This window comes from Rhinichthys klamathensis, unplaced genomic scaffold, assembly GCF_029890125.1.
Source record: "Rhinichthys klamathensis goyatoka isolate OS25496 unplaced genomic scaffold, OSU_Roscu_1.1 h1tg000229l_1, whole genome shotgun sequence".
NCBI lineage: Eukaryota > Metazoa > Chordata > Actinopteri > Cypriniformes > Leuciscidae > Rhinichthys > Rhinichthys klamathensis.
In genome coordinates, this window is record NW_026606753.1 from 1485565 (window position 1) to 1503872 (window position 18308).

An 18308-nucleotide genomic window follows, 5' to 3' on the forward strand; every position below is an offset into this window, starting at 1 on the left:
CTTGGACGTGCGTGGGTCATATCTGATCTGTGTCATGAAAGGGGGGAAAAAATCTGAATTGGGTCACCTGAAACATGTAATATAAATGCGGCCTGAGTCACACTAGAACAAAAAAGACACAAGAGGTTTTGGTCACTTTAGTTTAGGGTCCAACTCTCACTATTAACTACGACTTTTGCCTCAAACTCCTAATATTATTGCTTATTAGTAAGGTAGTTGTTAAGTTTAAGTATTGCGTATGATTTTAAGGAATGTAGAATATTGTCATACAGAATAAGGCATTAATATATGTGCTTTATACATACTAGTAAGTCAATGTCCTAGTAATATGCATGCCAATAAGCAACTAGTTAATAGTGAGAATTGGACCCTAAGCTAAAGTGTTACCGATGTTTTTCAAAATGACTTCAAAAGAATTGTTTTAAATTTACTAATCAGTTGGCTTTAAGGCAGCCCTCAATAAGGCTGGTTCACCTGTTTCTGCTCAGAAGGATTTCTTAGGAGCCATTTAGCTAGACAGAACACAATGCAGCAGAACATAGTATTCTTGTGACATGGTTTTTTTTTTTTTTTTTAGCTTTAAAATGACTTAAAGCCATCATAAAAATGCAACACTCATTCATGGTGTAAGATGCACAAAAACAAAAATACATGTCATAGTTAAACAGCCAAACTTCTTAGACAGGTTTGTTTAAATAAATATATACACACACACACATATACATACATACATATATACAAATATATACATATATACAAATATATATATATATATATATACAAAATGTATATATAGTTGTTCAATATATATGAACAAAATTATTTAATTAGTCAGATCTTTTAAAGTTTTTTAGGGCCCAAGCCCAAAGGGCGAAGGCCCTATTGTTTTCCTTAGGATTATTTATTATTCTTCTTATTATTTTTCTGCTACCTTTTGGACACTTTTGGAGGCCTTAACATGCTCAAAAACTCCTGAAACTTTGCACACATGTCAGAACCCGCGGCCATCAGGGCCGGGCTGAAGATGGTACCCGGGCGTGGCAGGGGGGCTCGACAGCGCCCCCTGGAACGGGGTCCGAAAACATGGTCCATAAATCAAACACGCTTGCATGTAATAATATGAAACTCGGTACACATGTAGATCTCCTCGTTTCATATATACTTCACACTCTTACTTTTTACCCCAGCCCAACAGGAAGTCGGCTATTTAGGGTTGTTGGTAAAACACACGCAATGGAATGTGAAATACTCCTCCTAGAGAATTCAAACAAACGGCACGAAACTCGGTCAGCATGAAGTCAAGACATTGAGGATGAAAGTTTGCGAGGGGATTTTTGATATCTCGAACGGTTTGGCCGTGGCGAGGAAACAAAATTATGGCGAGAAACGTGAAACAGGAAGTGTGTCATAACTACTGCATACATTAACTGATCTTGATGAAACTTCAACAGTGTGTTCGTTGTAAGAGGCCGATCACATGGATGTGACTATTGTGAGTCAAAATTATAGCGCCACCAACTGGCAGCAGGAAGTGTGTCACTTCCTAAATGCTTTGAAATCACCCTCTTATTTTTACCCGATTTGCTTCAAACTTTATGTGTATAATGTAAACACACGCCAGATGTAGACCTGTGAAAGGATTATTGATATCTTAGATACTGTTGCCGTGGCAACACATCAAACTTTAATATTCTTGTTTGATGCTTTTGAGACTCTTAGCATGCTTGAAATTGCATGAAACTCGACAGACACAGGTATGCATATGGTTCAGATCAAGCCGGACAACTTTCTAATTAACTGTCATTAGCTCAGACCAAGAGGAAGTCAGATATTTTGGTTTGAATGTGGATGTTTCTGAGAATTTTCTCTCCCTCTCCCTCTGACAGAGAGAATGCACCCTGCCATTCGTGTGTGTCTGTGTGGGGAGGGGGGGAGGGGCTCTTTTAGTTTAAACACAAAATTATACATAGGGCCATACTGCCCTCTTGTGTCCAAAATTATATTTATATATACATTATACATATATTTGGTATGTGACTGAGGACCGAGAGCTTTTAAATACGGGACATTGATAATGGCCACGTGCAGAGCGCTCGAGGGAATTCCTATGGAAGTAGGAATGAACTAAAAAACGTTCGCTCTGTTCTGCTCGCTCGTCGCCACGGACGCGCACCATTATGAATGCCAGTGCAGCCGCATACTTTTTAGTGTCACTTTAAAATTAGTGCAATAACGGGGCCGATTGCTTGAATTGTGAGTTCAATAGTCTATTATTTTTCACGGAAAACACAACAACAAAAGAGTACAAGGATAGATTCGCTGAAATAGGGGCTTTTACATAAAATAGCCTATTCCGTCATCATCTTTTCAGTCAGCTCTTCACTCTCGTGATTAATGAAATTTGACTCCTGTTGCTGATATTTGCTGCAACTTTCGTTCCGCTCACAATTTAGTAAGCAAACACGCTTCAAATGTGTTTTTATTTTATTTTTGTGTATATATATGTGTGTGTATATATATGTGTGTATATATATATATATATATATATATATATATAGCTTATGTTTCAAATATGAGTTAATTAACAATCGTTGGAAAGAATGATACTTTTAATATCACTAAACCGTCATTAGGTGTCGCCAAGCGACCGTCTTAATGAGCGAGTCATTGATTCATTCGTTCAAACGATTCGTTCGAACGGCTGAGTCATTCATGAATGAGACAGATTATGGATTGGTCGTTGAATCTTTGAGTCAACCGATTCGTTCAAAATGCTGAATCATTCAGTAATGAGAACGCGTTGCTGTGAGATGCTCGATGGTTCTGCTGTGATCTTTGTTTAACTATTTTCGCTGCTGAAACAGAAAAAAAAGTCAATATTGCATCTAAAATGTAAGTGATTTGACGTGTGTGTGTGTGTGTGTGTGTGTGTGGGTGTGTGTGTGTGTGTGTGTGTGTGTGTGTGTGTGTGTGTGTGTGTGTGTGTGTGTGGGTGTGTGTGTGTGTGTGTGTGTGTGTGTGTGTGTGTGTGTGATTGTGTCTGTTACAGTGATTGTTTAACCCTTGTTAAAGTTTAGGCCTTGTCTTTTTGGATATATATCTTTTTATATAAAAAAAAATAGCATACAACCCATGTATTTTAAATGTATTGTTTGCTTTAAATTACATTGAGATTTGTATGTTTGGTAATTGAACCTGAATGAATTATAAATGAATGTGCTATATTTCAGATCATATATTTGTTTTCCTTAAAATTTGAACTAACACTAACTTTATTCTCATCTGAATGATAGATTATTTATTTCTGTATAAAATAAAAACACATTTGATTTTTCTTTTTTAATCAATGTAGAATGTGTAACTGAAAAAATAAACAGATTAGGGCTCTGATCGAGGACAATAATGTCAAAAAAAGAATCAGGGCATGTCTCATATCTTTCTAAAATGTAATTATACACCATTTATTTTTATATAAAATTATACAAATATTAGAACTAAACCCATTTTATTCCTTTTTTTCAATTTAAGAATTATTTTTAAGTTTAAAAACAGCCAGAATGGTTGTTTAGTCAAAAATAATAATAATCCAAATCATATATAGTGCTATACTGCCCTCTTGTGTTCAAAATCAGGTAGGCCTATTGAATTTATATATATTTATATATTAGGGATGTTACTATGGGAATATTTTCCCACCGGTTAATCAACGTGTGATTGTGTAAACAAATTGTGTAAACCTCCCGCTGGGGGGTTTAAAAACACTAACTTGAAAGCGAAAGTATAATATGGACGTCCGCACGGACATTGAAATGGTGGCGCTCGAATGAATTCCTATGGAAGTAGAAATTAACTAAACGTTCGCTCTGTTCTGCTCGCTCGTCGCCATGGACGCGCACCATTATGAATGCCAGTGCAGCCGCATACTTTTTAGTGTCACTAAAATTAGTGCAATTTCGGGGGCCGATTGCTTGAATTCTGAGTTCAATAGTCTATTATTTTTCACGGAAAACACAACAATAAAAGAGTACAATGACAGATTCGCTTAAATAGGCGTTTTTACATAAAATAGCCTATTCCGTCATCATCTTTTCAGTCAGCTCTTCACTCTCGTGATTAATGAAATTTGACTCCTGTTGCTGATATTTGCTGCAACTTTCGTTCAGCTCACAATTTAGTAAGAAAACACGTTTCAAATGTGTTTTTATTTTATTTTTGTGTATGTGTGTGTATATGTATGTATATATATAAATATAGCTTATGTTTCAAATATGAGTTAATTAACAATCGTTGGAAAGAATGATACTTTTAAACATAACACTAAACCGTCATTAGGTGTCGCCAGGCGACCGTCTTAATGAGCGAGTCATTGATTCATTCGTTTGAACGACTGAGTCATTCATGAATGAGATAGATGTTTATGGATTGATTGGTCATTGAATCTTTGAGTCAACCGATTCGTTCAAAATGCTGAATCATTCAGTAATGAGAACGCGTTGCTGTACGATGCGCGATGGTTCTGCTGTGATCTTTGTTTAACTATTTTCGCTGCTGAAACAGAAAAAAAGTCAATATTGCATGTAAAATGTAAGTGATTTGACTTGTGTGTGTGTGTGTGTGTGATTGTGTGTGTGATTGTGTCTGTTACAGTGATAAGAGTTTAACCCTTGTTAAACTTTAGGCCTTGTCTTTTTGGATATATATCTTTTTATATTAAAAAATAGTCATACAACCCATATATTTTAAACGTATTGTTTGCTTTAAATTACATTAAGATTGTATGTTTGGTAATTGAACCTGAATGAATTTTAAATGAATGTGCTATATTTCAGATCATATATTTGTTTTCCTTAAAATTTGAACTAACACTAACTTTATTCTCATCTGGATGATAGATTATTTATTTCTGTATAAAATAAAAACACATTTGATTTTTCTTTTTTAATCAATGTAGAATGTGTAACTGAAAAAATAAACAGATTAGGGCTCTTTTTGATGACAAGAAATGAAAACCAATGCGATATGATGAATGTCCAAAAGATGGCTCCCACAGACTGTTTTTAAATAGGATTGTTTGATATTTTTTGCTTTTAAACTGTGTGTGTGTGTGTGTGTAAGAGATTTTGGTTGGGTGACAGTTGTAGTTTACAGTTTGACAAGAGTTTATAGTTTGACAAAAGCACAATGTTGTGTTTTATTGCGAGTGTACACAAATATAAGTAAACACTTTGCAGTTTGAATAATGTCCTGTATGAACAAAAGGACGGAGTATGTCTTTATGTCTACATTGTTCAATTACGCCACACACACACACACACACACACACACACACACACACACACACACACACACACACACACACACACACACACAAACACTATTTTTCTAATCAGATCAGGCAAGTAATATTCTGTCTTGTCTCTTAAAAAAACAATATATATATATGTGTGTGTGTGTGTGTATATATATAAATATAGCTGCGAGCAGCGATGAAAGGGCCAAAGCCGGCGGCACCGCCACCCCGGTTATAGCGCCACCAACTGGCAGCAGGAAGTCTGTCACTTTCAAAAAGCTTTGAAATCAGCTGATTGCTTCAAACTTCACTACTATGATGTAAACACACGGCAGATGTAGACCTGGATGTAGACCTGACCTTTCAGAAGGTTGCTCTCGCATACTTTGTGGTTGACATGTGCCCTCAATGCACACTTTTGCAGAGCCCACACTGATACAAGCTCTACAGCACACTTCTTTTCGACAGTCAAAGCAGGGTTACGTTTTTGCACGTCGTGCACAATAACCCTAAAGGCACCAGGGTGGCGGTGCCACCGGCTTTATATATATATATATATATATATATATATATATATATATATATATAAATATAGCTGCGAGCAGCGATGAAGGGCCAAAGCCGGTGGTACCGCCACCCCGGTGCCTTTAGGTAACTAAAGGCACCGGGGTTGCGGTGCCACCGGCTTGGGCCCGTAATCGCTGCTCGCAGCTATATTTTATATTTGTTTTTACTGTGTGTGTATGTATTATATATATATATATAATACATACACACACAGTAAAAACAAATATAAAAAAACTTTAAAAGATCTGACTAATTAAATAATTTTGTTCATCTAATGAGCAACAGGCTTTTAAGAGAATTTAACAATTCTTGTCAGGGCAACAAAAGACTGTTTAGCATTTAACAATGCAATGCAAGACGCTACAAACCTTGTTCTTTCACCTTTGTTTGATTTTAAAAGCCCATTACATGAGCATTATTTGCTCGTATTCTAGAGGCAAACATTACCCTGATAGGCAAATATCCCACAGTTGCAATGAGATTCACATACAGCTCAACACAATCTAATCTACACCGTGATGATCAACTGTTAATTCATAACATATGTTTACATCTTTTAGTTCTTGTAATTTAAATTTTTTTTGCAGTGTACTTAAAATTCTTTATATTTAAATATATTTATTTTTATTTATTTTATACATTATTTAATGGTAAAATATAATCTGAAAAATATTTACATTTTATAATCTGAAATTATAAATTAAAATATTAGTTAACTAAAGACATTAAAGATTGTCAATAATAAACTATAAATAAAAAAAATTAATCTAATAATTGCGTACTCAATATTTCTGACAAGTATTTAAAATGAAAATTTTTAATTACCACATTTTCTCTCCAAACTTTTCTGTGGAGCCCATAACACCCTCTTGCTCCCCCTAGTGTGCCCAGAGACCAGTTTGAAACCCACTGTGCTTTCAGCACATTGTCAATAAGCTAATTAAACCACAACTACTACTAAACTACGGTTTACAATCTAATACTTAGCAAGGTCAGCTAGTCGACCATCTTGACCCCATCCCTACTAGACAGGCAGCGCACTAGATTGAGCCAATATGTTGTTAAAAAAAACCTGACCAAACATTGACATCCTTTTGAAAAGGCACACTCCAGACATCCCTGTTCTGCAAACTTCAGCCCTGCTGTGATTGCCTCAATCAGATAAACAGTGTTCTCATCCAAAACACAAGGCGGATGAGACGCTCTCCACACACAGATGTGATAAGATGTTCTCTGGAGATTCACTCACCAGTAACAGTGCGACCTTCTTCATACTGCGATTCCCCATGGCAGCTCAGAGAGACTCCGCTCAGTCACAGAAACAAACGGTGAAAGGATTTGCGGGTCGTCTTCTGTCAGTGCGATGACAAGCGTGTCGACATCATCAGGATGAGGAGGGTCTGCGCGCTCTTGCATTCCCTCCCCTCGCTCTTCTCTATCTCCGCTCATTTGCATTTCCTCTGCTCAAAAACAGACCCAATCTCTCTATTTTGTTTCCATCTGACTAATACACAACGTTTGAATGAAACTGCGTTATGTATACAACATGACTTGCCAAAATACACACATTACTGGAGTAAACATTTATGGCCTTTGAGGTTTACAATTGGTGATCAAACACTGCGGCCAAAAAAAAAAAAAAGGCCAGACGTCTCAGATCCAGACACATGTATCATTAATTATGGTGATTGCAGAATGATAACCATTGGCTGGAGAGTCAGTCTCTATGTCAGAGACGTTCCTTTTAACCAATCAGACTGGAATTATAGGTCACTTGCGTCTGACCCCATAAACATCAAAACACGTCTCTATACTGATGTTGAATTTGACAGTATGTTCAAACTTTAAGCATATAGAAACAACCAGTCTAGTCAAATAGTCCAAAACGCTTTCCTTTGGAGGTCAATGACGAGTAATAACAGGCAGCTTGCGGTTTAAAACCTCAGAAGTGGACGAGTCCAGACATGACTTTTCCCACAGAACACTATAAAGTAGCCAATCCGACCCATATGACGATCTGGAATAACATGAGGGTGAGCAAATGACAAGATTTTCATTTTTAGCTGAATCATTCCTTTAACTCAGGGTTTTCCAAACTGGGGGTTTGTGAGGGAACTGCAGAGGGTTTGAGAGTTGTTGAAAAGTCAACTATATAGTCAATATATAAAGTCAATATTTTAAAAAGTCAAATTAGATTAAATAAAAAAGGCTGTACATAAAACTAAAATCACAATATGGCTTAGTGTAATAATCCAAACACGATTTAGTCTGAGCTGTTCATTTACATGCAAGGTTTTGCATTTGAAAATGAAGAATTTAAGACGTATTAGTATTGTCACATGTAATATAAAATTATTCTTATTATTATCTTCAAAAAATTATTTTTAAAGTAAAATTGTAGCATTATAATAGTAATATATTTGTCTTCACTTTATAATTAGTTAAAAATAACAAAAACAATATATAATATTTGTTTTTTAAATAATTTTGCCGGCAGCTACAAAAATTAAATGTTTATCTCATATTGTGATTTAACCTCCGATATGACAAGATAATTATAATATAATTTTTGGAATTTGGACTTAAGTAAATAAATAATTTTAAAATAAATCACTTAAGAAAGATTAAATATATTATATGTTTTATATGTATTATAAATATTAACTTAAAATCTCTAGCCTGGGTTATTGGGATTTTTTTTTACATCAAAGGGGTTCGGCTGAAAATAAAATTGGGAATCCCAGCTTTAACTTCCATCACCCAAGTGATCCGAGAATGTGAAAAAAAAAAAAAAGAGCAATTTCGTTTTAAAATGAAAACCATCAAACTAATCCAGAAGCGCCTGAGCACATTCAATACAAACCAATAATTGACATCCGCAACCTTTGTTTGAGGCATAATCCTTCATTTAGTCAGGGATGTGATGTTCGGGTTATGAAAGACAGTTTATCACTCTATAAAATCAATTCTCACAACAAGACGATTGTTTATCTAATGCAAAGCCAAAAACGACCAGTAGAGGGAAACAAACACCATGACTGCAGAGGCCCTGACTCAATCCCATCAACATCTGCACGCATTAGATACTTCTGATTAAATCTAATGTAACTTAGTGAGAAGAAGAATATTTCCATTTGAACTAAGGACCAATTGAGAAAGTGAACTTCAGTCGCTTACCTTATTCTTGAAGACAGGGGGTGAGCTTTGGTGCTGTCGTCCAGAGGACTGGTCCGTGTTATCATTAGTGTCCGAAACACTGGTCCTGAGGGAGGGAGAGTGGAGGCCATCCCCTCCTTCCTCCTCATCTTCAGCCTCCTCCTCCTCCTCTCTCCCACTGTCTTCTGAATGCTCAAACTCATCGCTGTCCTGGTCCATTTCCTCCTCATCGCCATTCTCCTCTTCCTCCGGCCGGTCGTCGTCTTCCTCTGAACGAAGTCCCGGTCCGACCTGCCCATCCCGTCCGCCGTTATTATTCTCCTCCTCCTCGTTCTCCTCCTCGTCGTCGCGATGCCGTCTCCGCCGCCGGCGCTGCTCCTGCTCCCACATCCACTGGGCGCCCTTCTCGGCTCCGTTCACCTCGCTCCTCCGTCCTTCCTCCACCGGTTCGCCTCCGGAAGGCCATGGCTCCTCCTCTCCTTCCCGTCTGCCCTCTTCCTCCTCGCCCGGTTCTCTCCTCTGCTCCTGCTCCTCCTGCTCCTCCAGCACCTGGTTGACGTGCTCCGCCTGGGGCTGGGGTGTGCGGCCGGAGGTGCTGTTACCTGCCCCGGGCCTCTGCTGCTGGGCCGCCCTGCTGCCGCTGCCCCCCGACAGCAGATCCTGGTTCATTTCCAAAAGCCAGCTTGCTACCTCCTGCACCTTCGCTAGGCTTTCTGAAGAGGACAAGGACTTGGCATTCTGAAAGAGAGATGGAGACAGAAAATGTTTTAAATCACCATGAAATCAACATAAAAAGGCAATAAAAAGGCATGTGTTGGGGCTGGTTATAGAAAAATGAAAAGAAAAAAAAAGAAACGCCATTCTCCTGTTTGCATCCAGGATTTAATTTTTAAATCTTTTATTCATGCCTGTGAAATAAAACAAAAGACATTTGCATCTATGCTGGGAAAGACGCAATATGAGGATCCCTCAAACAATGGGCACCTCTCCTGCTTGGCAGTTGATCATCTACACCAGGCTTGGCCTGGAAACCACGGCAACAGTATCACTTCAGCACATGCAAACAAACATTCAGTTTCATTCAGACATTCAAGTTTGTTTTTACTCCATTCCATTTCAATTCTACGGTCTTCTTTAAAAACTTGCATGTTTATATTTATTATAATTATAAAATAAACACAAGGTAACGCTCAAAAGATTGGGGTCCAGAGGATTTATTTTCCGGATTTATTTAAGTGTCGGTAAAAACATTTATGATGTTTCAAAATGTCATAAAACTGCTGTTCGTTTGAACTTTCTTTTCACTTTCTACTTGTATTTTAAGCATCTAATTTTCACCTGTGATGAGAAATTTTTTCGTGAGCACCAAATCAGCATGTCAGAATGATTTCTGAAGAATCATGTGACACTGAAGACTGGAGTAATGGCAGCCATCACAGGAATAAATTGCATTTTATTATATATCAAAATAGAAAACAATTATTTCAAATTGCAATAACACTTAACAATATTACTCTTTTAACTGTATTTTATCATCAAACAATCCTTCATCTTCAAAAAATAAAACTGTTAGACTCAATTTTATTTTATCTCCGTCAATTAGAATATGTATTGATACTTAATGCACAGCTATGTGGAGGAAGATTACGGACCAATCACATTTCGCCGTTGGGGGCAGAAAGTCTAGACAAAAAGTATTTAACACAGATTCACTATTCAAGCTAAATTTAAATAGAAACTCCAAATCACTTAGCCTGGGAAAACCCAGACAACTTCCGGCAAATTTAGATTTGCTCTGAAAGTTAGTCTGGCAAAGAGCTCATTCAAGCCCATTTCCAATCCGCCGAAATCGCGGCACCAATCAGAAACGTTGGGGCAGGCTTTACACGATGACGACAGCGCTGGGATTTTGAAGCAGATTTTGTAGCCTACATTACAAAGATGGATGCCGCCGTCGAACATCACTCATTCGAATCAGCTATCGCTCTGTTTTAAGCGATTTGAACGTTTCCCTTTTGTTAAAAACCGAGCAAAGAACAACACTCTGAGATGTTTCTCCGCCGCTCTGCATACGTCATCTCCTTTATCGCTCTGATTGGTTTTAGGTCTATCCGCGACGTCCGTTGGTGACTCCCCTCTGGAAATGATTTGTCTATGACGCTTTGCCAGACCATAACTCAGTTACAACTGAGAATGGTCTGGTTTTAACCAGGCTACCAATCACTGGTATAACAGATCAAATACACTCACTGACAACCATAAAAAGCCAGCAGAGGGCATCACTGCCAAATAAGTGCAGTTCATGCACAAGGGTTTAGTATTCAGACATATAATGCCACGTCTTGCAGCAGGATGTACACAACAATATCATGTTACAGTAAGGATGGCTCACCAGTCAGTGAGTGAGTTTCTGGCTCATTCGCGGAGCTGTTTGCCCTGAACCATGTTTTTACTCGTACATGTTTTTGATGTACATCACGCTTTTGTTTTGCAGCATGTGGTTTTAGGACTACTGAAATGTTAGCTGGGCAAGTAAAAAAGAAATTATAAAAAAATTGGGAATCCTTATTAAACCTTTAAATTAAACCCTGTACTAACTTCACAGAAAGAGGCCAGCAAAATTATAGATAACGGTACAAGAGAAAGCAGGGATGAGCAGAGTAATCCAAGCAGGAGTGTGAAAGCACGTGAGTTTGATCGAGACTTGATTAAGGTAATTGAGCGTGCACAGATGGGCCGAGACGATAAGAGAGGCTGACTGACTGCATGAATGCTGTTGTGTGCGCATAAAAATATACAAGAAATAAATTATTTAACAAGACCTCAACACCATGAAGAAGGTACCTGTCAATTAAGACATGATTAACAATTCTTCTCAGTGTTTATTTTTGTAACAAGTGGCCATGTTCTTGTCCATAATTCATTAATGCACATTACTATAAAATTGTCATTTCTATAAATTAATGATAACTAGAACTATAAAGTTTGAAAAATCGTTCAAATTCTATGTGAATAGGGAATTCTACCCAATAACTATAATGATAGCAACACCGGCGTGACGTTAGAATGGAATCAGAATGTATTCCAGCTGATGAATGATAAAACCATTGCCAGCCAATTAGAATCCATCCAAGCAATAGCGCTTATAATAAACAGAACATTATTGTCTGTTGATGTGGACGCAAATATAGTTATCGTTATCTTTATATTTATTGCCCTCAGCAGTCTGTTGGCAAATTAAGAGAATTTTAAATCAGAAATTCAATATGATTCTAAAAAAAAAGTTAAAAAAAAAAGTCTAATTTTACATGTTTGGTTCACTAAAAAGAACCAGCTCAAAAAAAACAATTTAATCTGGTGGGGAATTAAACTGCATAGTTTGCACTGATCAATCTGTCAAATCAGGAACTAGTAAACATTAGTAAGAAATATTTAATATATCGTCAGAATATACACACAATAATGAATGATTGTCAATCTAGCAACATGGTTTGGCTTTTTTAGACCAGATGGTTTATTTACAGCATCTACCAGCAGGGGCGAACAGAACCATTCTACCCTGCTAAACTTTGTCCCTGTTCTTTAACACAAGCATCATCCATTACAGCCATATCCTTCATCCATCAGATCTATGCGTTTACTTCTCTCAGAGGTCTGAATTAGGCTCTAATCACAGCATATATATGAAGGCAGAGATCTCAGGGCAATTTAAAACGGTTTAAAGCATCTGATTAGATGAGCCTTTGATTACCGAATCCTTTCCTTTATAATAGAGAAGATCAGAGCACAATCAGCCAAGATCTAATTGGAAAATAATTATCTGGCGATGAACTTCAAATAGACATTTCAATTTCCCTTCCCATACAGAACCCGAACAAGGTGAGCTCTATAAGAAAACCCATCCGTCCTCTGGTGACTAAACTGAAACTTGGTTAGTTTTTCAACGTGCTAAAAAGCAATTACTTAGCAAAGTGATAGATGCATGCCAGTGCAAACACAAAGAGCTTGTGCCTGGTGAAGTGGGCTGTTCTGTGTCTTGAAGGTACTGGGCTTCCTGTTAGTATTCATGTCCTGCATGCTGGTCTATTCGTGCAACTGCATTAGACACAGAACACAATTAGTGCTGTTAGACTGCACAAGTGAACCAGTGTGTGATCAAGTGACAGTACTGCAATCTAACCGGCAACACACATGATAACATTAAGCCTCATTTGCATTGAGGGCGAGACTGTTAAAGTGTATGAAAACTGCTTTAACAACAGTAATTTGGTTTAGTACGCTTCGCAAAGAATGCTGCCCCCGTCTCCTCTTGCCGAAGGTTTCTGCATTTTGGAAGACAGATGAGCAAGTCTATGTTCTGTCATCAGCAGGAAAGTGGGGTGCTGAAGGCTTCTAAAGGCCCGGGTATACTTAATTTTCCGCGTTGTGCTTCGTTTCGCAAACAGTTGGGTGCGTGAGCTTTTCAAAGTTTACTCCTAACTGTGCGTTCACACCGGATGCGAATAGTGCGTCAAATTCGCATCTATCGCGTCTAGTTTGACGCTTGACCACTTTGTGTTAATTCGCGCGTCAAGAGTGAAACTGAACTTACCTCCGAGTTCAAACCAGGCACTTTGAGTTATTATCTATGCTGGTGAAAATACCCAGCCTGAATCATTCAGATGTTTTCCCTAGTGATTTCCGGGTCAATGACAAATGAGTGTCTACAGTAAAGAAAAGAAAAGAGCTTTTAAAATTCTAGTTCGAAACACATGTATACCAAGTCCTTAGAAATTAACTCTTTACATTTATGATGGTTTCATGTGTTTTTTTTTTTATGTTCTGCGTGATGTAATTTGCGAGTGACTTGAGCACTTGAAAACAAAGTCCACTAGATAGTGCTCATATATCACATCTTTCGGCCTAATGGTGCGTTCACACCGGACGCGAATAGCGTGTCAGGCGCGAGTGATTTCAATGTTAAGTCAATGCAAAGACGCGTTACGCGCGTAAAAAATTCCTGCAGCGCGAATGAGGCGTAGAGCGCGGCGCGGTAGACGCGAATACGCCTCATTTGCGCATCAAGCGTCTGGCGCGTTGCGCGTAAATGATTTTTTTAAGTGCTTTTTGCACTTACGATGATCCCTACGCCGCTGTTCTGCTCTCCAGAGCAAATACAGATCGGTGACTCTCCCGATGAATGCTCGATCAAAATTAAAAAGATGGCCGCCAACGGGTTTCGAATCCGACTTGTCCGATTCGCATCAAACTTTTGTTTTTACGCGCGTCGGATTCGAAACCCGTTGGCGACAATCTTTTTAATTTTGATTGAGCATTCTTTAGGAGAGTCACCGCTCTGTATTTGCTCTGGAGAGCAGAACAGCGGCGTAGGGATCATCGTCACCGTATTTGTGTCCACCAGACCCTTTGGAGGCGAACCCAGTTTGGAGAGTTTCACCATTTGCTCGCTCCAGGAGCTGCGCCTGGATGGCGGCCACTTTCAGCGGTACTTCCGCCTGTCCCACACCCAGTTTGATGACCTGTTGTCCCGCATCGGAGCGAGGATCACCCTCGCCCTCACCCACCTAATATGCCATTAATTTTTGTGTTGATGATAAATGGAGCCAGCCTCCAAAAGTGATTAACCTGTCCTGTGATTTTTTTCTCTCTCACACAACACTGTCCAGACACGAACTTATGCACTATAGTATGTTGGTTGTCTTTACATTATAATAATATTTCATATAATCTAGATATGGAATAAATAGCATTCAATACAAAATGAATCTTATATATTGAAATCAAGTTTTATGTGATAAAATATTTGCTTTGTTGTGCATTAGAACCACACAGGCATTTAATCATATTACAAAATATCTACTGTGGCGGGCTCTATGCCTCATTCGCGCCGCAGGAATTTTTTACGCGCGTAACGAGTCTTTGCATTGACTTAACATTGAAATCACTCGCGCCTGACGCGCTATTCGCGTTCGGTTTGAACGCACTATTAGGCCGTGTTACGTCCCTGTGGTCTCGCGCATGTGTGTTTCTTTTGTTTCTCTTTCTCTACTGTCTATCACATTCTTAGGCTTGCGTCACCACTCGCCCGCTGTTGGCTGAGAGAGATGTCAATCATCATCTACGTCGTGACGTCATCTTTCCTCCCGCAGCCTATCGGGTTTACCACGCGAGTTTAAAAGGAAGCTGAGAGGAGCACATGTCAGCTTGTTTCTTTCTGTCGCTCTGCTTGTCGCTTTTGTGTTTGTTATTTTCTGTTACAGACATTGTCCTGTTGTTTTTTCTTTCGGCCATGACGGCGTGTTTTGAGATTACCAAGTGTAATGTGTTCTGCCATGACGGCGTGTTCTGAGATTGCCAAGAGTAATGTGTTCTGCCATGATGGCGTGTTTTGCAGTTACCAAGAGAAATTCGGACAGGTAATATGTCACGTGACGTACACAAAGCAACACTTAGCAAACTCAATGTATACAAACACCAGGTAAGGAAGTGAACGCCACCCTTGGATGTTTTGTTATTAGTTAGAGCAGTTAGAGAGGGCACTTTGCGCTGAAGAATTTTGTCTTTTCTTTTCTTTTTGTTATTAGTTAGTTAAGAGGTTGGGATTAAGTTAACGGGAGTTTGTTTTGTTCTTTTCTTTCATTTGGCTTCACAATTTGTCCCTATTCTCTTTGGTTATACTTTGAACTCTCAAATCTGTTTGGTTTATTTTTCTTCGTGTCCATTATTATTATTATTGTTCACCTTTTTTTCACCAGTACAATAAACTGTACTTTTTTTTTCTTCACTATATTTTGTTGTGTCGTCTCTTGCCATTTTAATTACACCACCGTCTGATCACAACCTCAATGTTGCCCCTTTAAATACTTTTTGTCTAAGGGTGCGTAACAGGCCGAAAGACGTGATATATGAGCACTATCTAGTGGACTTTGTTTTCAAGTGCTCAAGTCACTCGTGAATTACATCACGCAGAACATTTAAAAAAAAAAAAAACACATGAAACCATCATAAATATAAAGAATTAATTTCTAAGGACTTGGTATACATGTGTTTCGAGCTAGATTTTTAAAAGCTCTTTTCTTTTCTTTACTGTAGACACATTTTTCATTGACCCGCAAATCACTAGGGAAAACATCTGAATGATTCAGGCTGAGTATTTTCACCAGCATAGATAATATCTGGTTTGAACTCGGAGGTAAGTGTAATAGGTGTAAGATTTGAAGCAAACAAGTCAGTAATAAATTCAAATTCTTGCATCTAAAAGCAAGCAAAATGGTTTCAAAACAAACATTTACATGACTAATGAATACAGCACGGTTTATGCAAAGACACAGGGAAAACTCCAGAAGGTTTATAAAAGTATTGCTTTCCAGACATACGCTCTGATATGGAAAACTGGAAGCATTGCCTTAAAGATAAGCATTTGGCTTGGCTCCCGGGGAATGCGGCCAGGCTGGCGTAGGCGAGCAGTCTGATAAGGGAGTGAGGTGCATCATTTCTTTAGTTATTACCACGGTGTACACTTCAGCAGCAGCTCATTTATCTACATCTAAAGGGGCTGAGAGGAAGGTGAAGCCAAAATGGGTTTTGGCACATCCTCTCAGAGAGAACGTTTTCAAAGGAGGTGAAAGGGAGGGAGGAGAGAGTAGCGGTATTATTGGTTTTACAATGTCATTTCCTGCAAATCTGCCCGACTGTCATCTACTCTTGGATACATCAGTTACAGGAAACATTATGAATGAACAGGAAAAGAAAGGATTATATTTATTAACCCCAAAGTTTATGATAAGAACCAAGCCAAATAAAGGGAAAACCCATCACCTGGTTTCTGAAATTACTAATTCACTCAAATCTGCAGCAATTCCCCTTGTGCCGTTAGCAGCAGAATAATTGGCAAAATGGTAAACAAGGCCATTTTAAAGATACACAAGTACAAAAGACGAACAGAAAGTTGGGTGAATATCTGCAACCTGTGCTGGAAAACAGATCTCCTGCAGAAAAACCTTATTAGGAGCATCATTTGGTACTTCTAAAGGGTTGCAGTTTAGTTACAGCAATAATGGGGGGTTGGGTTGTTAGAGAAAAATGGTTTGTGAGAAAAGAGTTTCTGTGACCTTGAGTGGCCAGGCAGAACAGACTGAAAAGACTATCCATCGACAGGCTATGCATAGCTGAACTGCATGAGCATCATACTGAAAAACCTCAATGTGTCTCCATAATTAGCTTATGCAGAAACCATACACTTTGGCATTAAAGAGATTTTAGCTCTGTGCTACTGTAGTATGTTTGTTAAAGGGATAGTTCACCCTAAAAATGAAAATTCTGTCATCATTTACTCACCCTGAAGGTGTTCCAAACCTGTATAAATCTATTTGTTCTGCTGAACACAAAGGAAGATATTTGGAAGAATTTGGGTAACCAAACAGATCTCAGGCCCCATTGACTACCATAGTATTTTACCCCCCTACTATGGTAGTCAATGGGGCCTGAGATCTACTTGGTTCCAAATATTCTTCCAAATATCTCCGTTTGTGTATCTCCCCAGCAGAACAAAGACATTTATATAGTTTTGGAACAATTTGAGAGCGAGTAAACGTTGACTGAATTTTCATTTTTGGGTGAACTATCCCTTTAAGGAATTGGAAGGAAGATACTAAATGAAGAAAGTAGGAAATAAGGAATAGAGACAGACTGAAATATGAGGTCAATTAATCATAATATACAGGTGATGACCTGCATCTGAAAATGTGAAAACTTCCCTACTACACTCACCGGCCACTTTATTAGGTACCCCATGCTAGTAACGGGTTGGACCCCCTTTTGCCTTCAGAACTGCCTCAATTCTTCGTGGCATAGATTCAACAAGGTGCTGGAAGCATTCCTCAGGGAGTTTGGTCCATATTGACATGATGGCATCACACAGTTGCCGCAGATTTGTCGGCTGCACATCCATGATGCGAATCTCCCGTTCCACCACATCCCAAAGATGCTCTATTGGGTTGAGATCTGGTGACTGTGGAGGCCATTTTAGTACAGTGAACTCATTGTCATGTTCAAGAAACCAATTTGAAATGATTAGAGCTTTTTGACATGGTGGAAGTAGCCATCAGAGTACATGGTGGCCATAAAGGGATGGACATGGTCAGAAACAATGCTCAGGTAGGCCGTTGCATTTAAACGATGCCCAATTGGCACTAAGGGGCCTAAAGTGTGCCAGGAAAACATCCCCCACACCATTACACCACCACCACCAGCCTGCACAGTGGTAACAAGGCATGATGGTTCCATGTTCTCATTC

General features: G+C 38.6%; 1 protein-coding gene across 1 annotated transcript in view; it reads right to left on the minus strand.

The window, feature by feature from the left end:
* Positions 1–18308, minus strand: part of fbxw7 (F-box and WD repeat domain containing 7) — a 224219-nt gene that overhangs the window by 109464 nt on the left and 96447 nt on the right. The window contains exon 3 of the mRNA XM_056265094.1: positions 9035–9751. Coding sequence (XP_056121069.1) covers positions 9035–9682 — 648 coding nt within the window. The 5' untranslated portion in view covers positions 9683–9751. The remainder of the gene's footprint in view (positions 1–9034; positions 9752–18308) is intronic.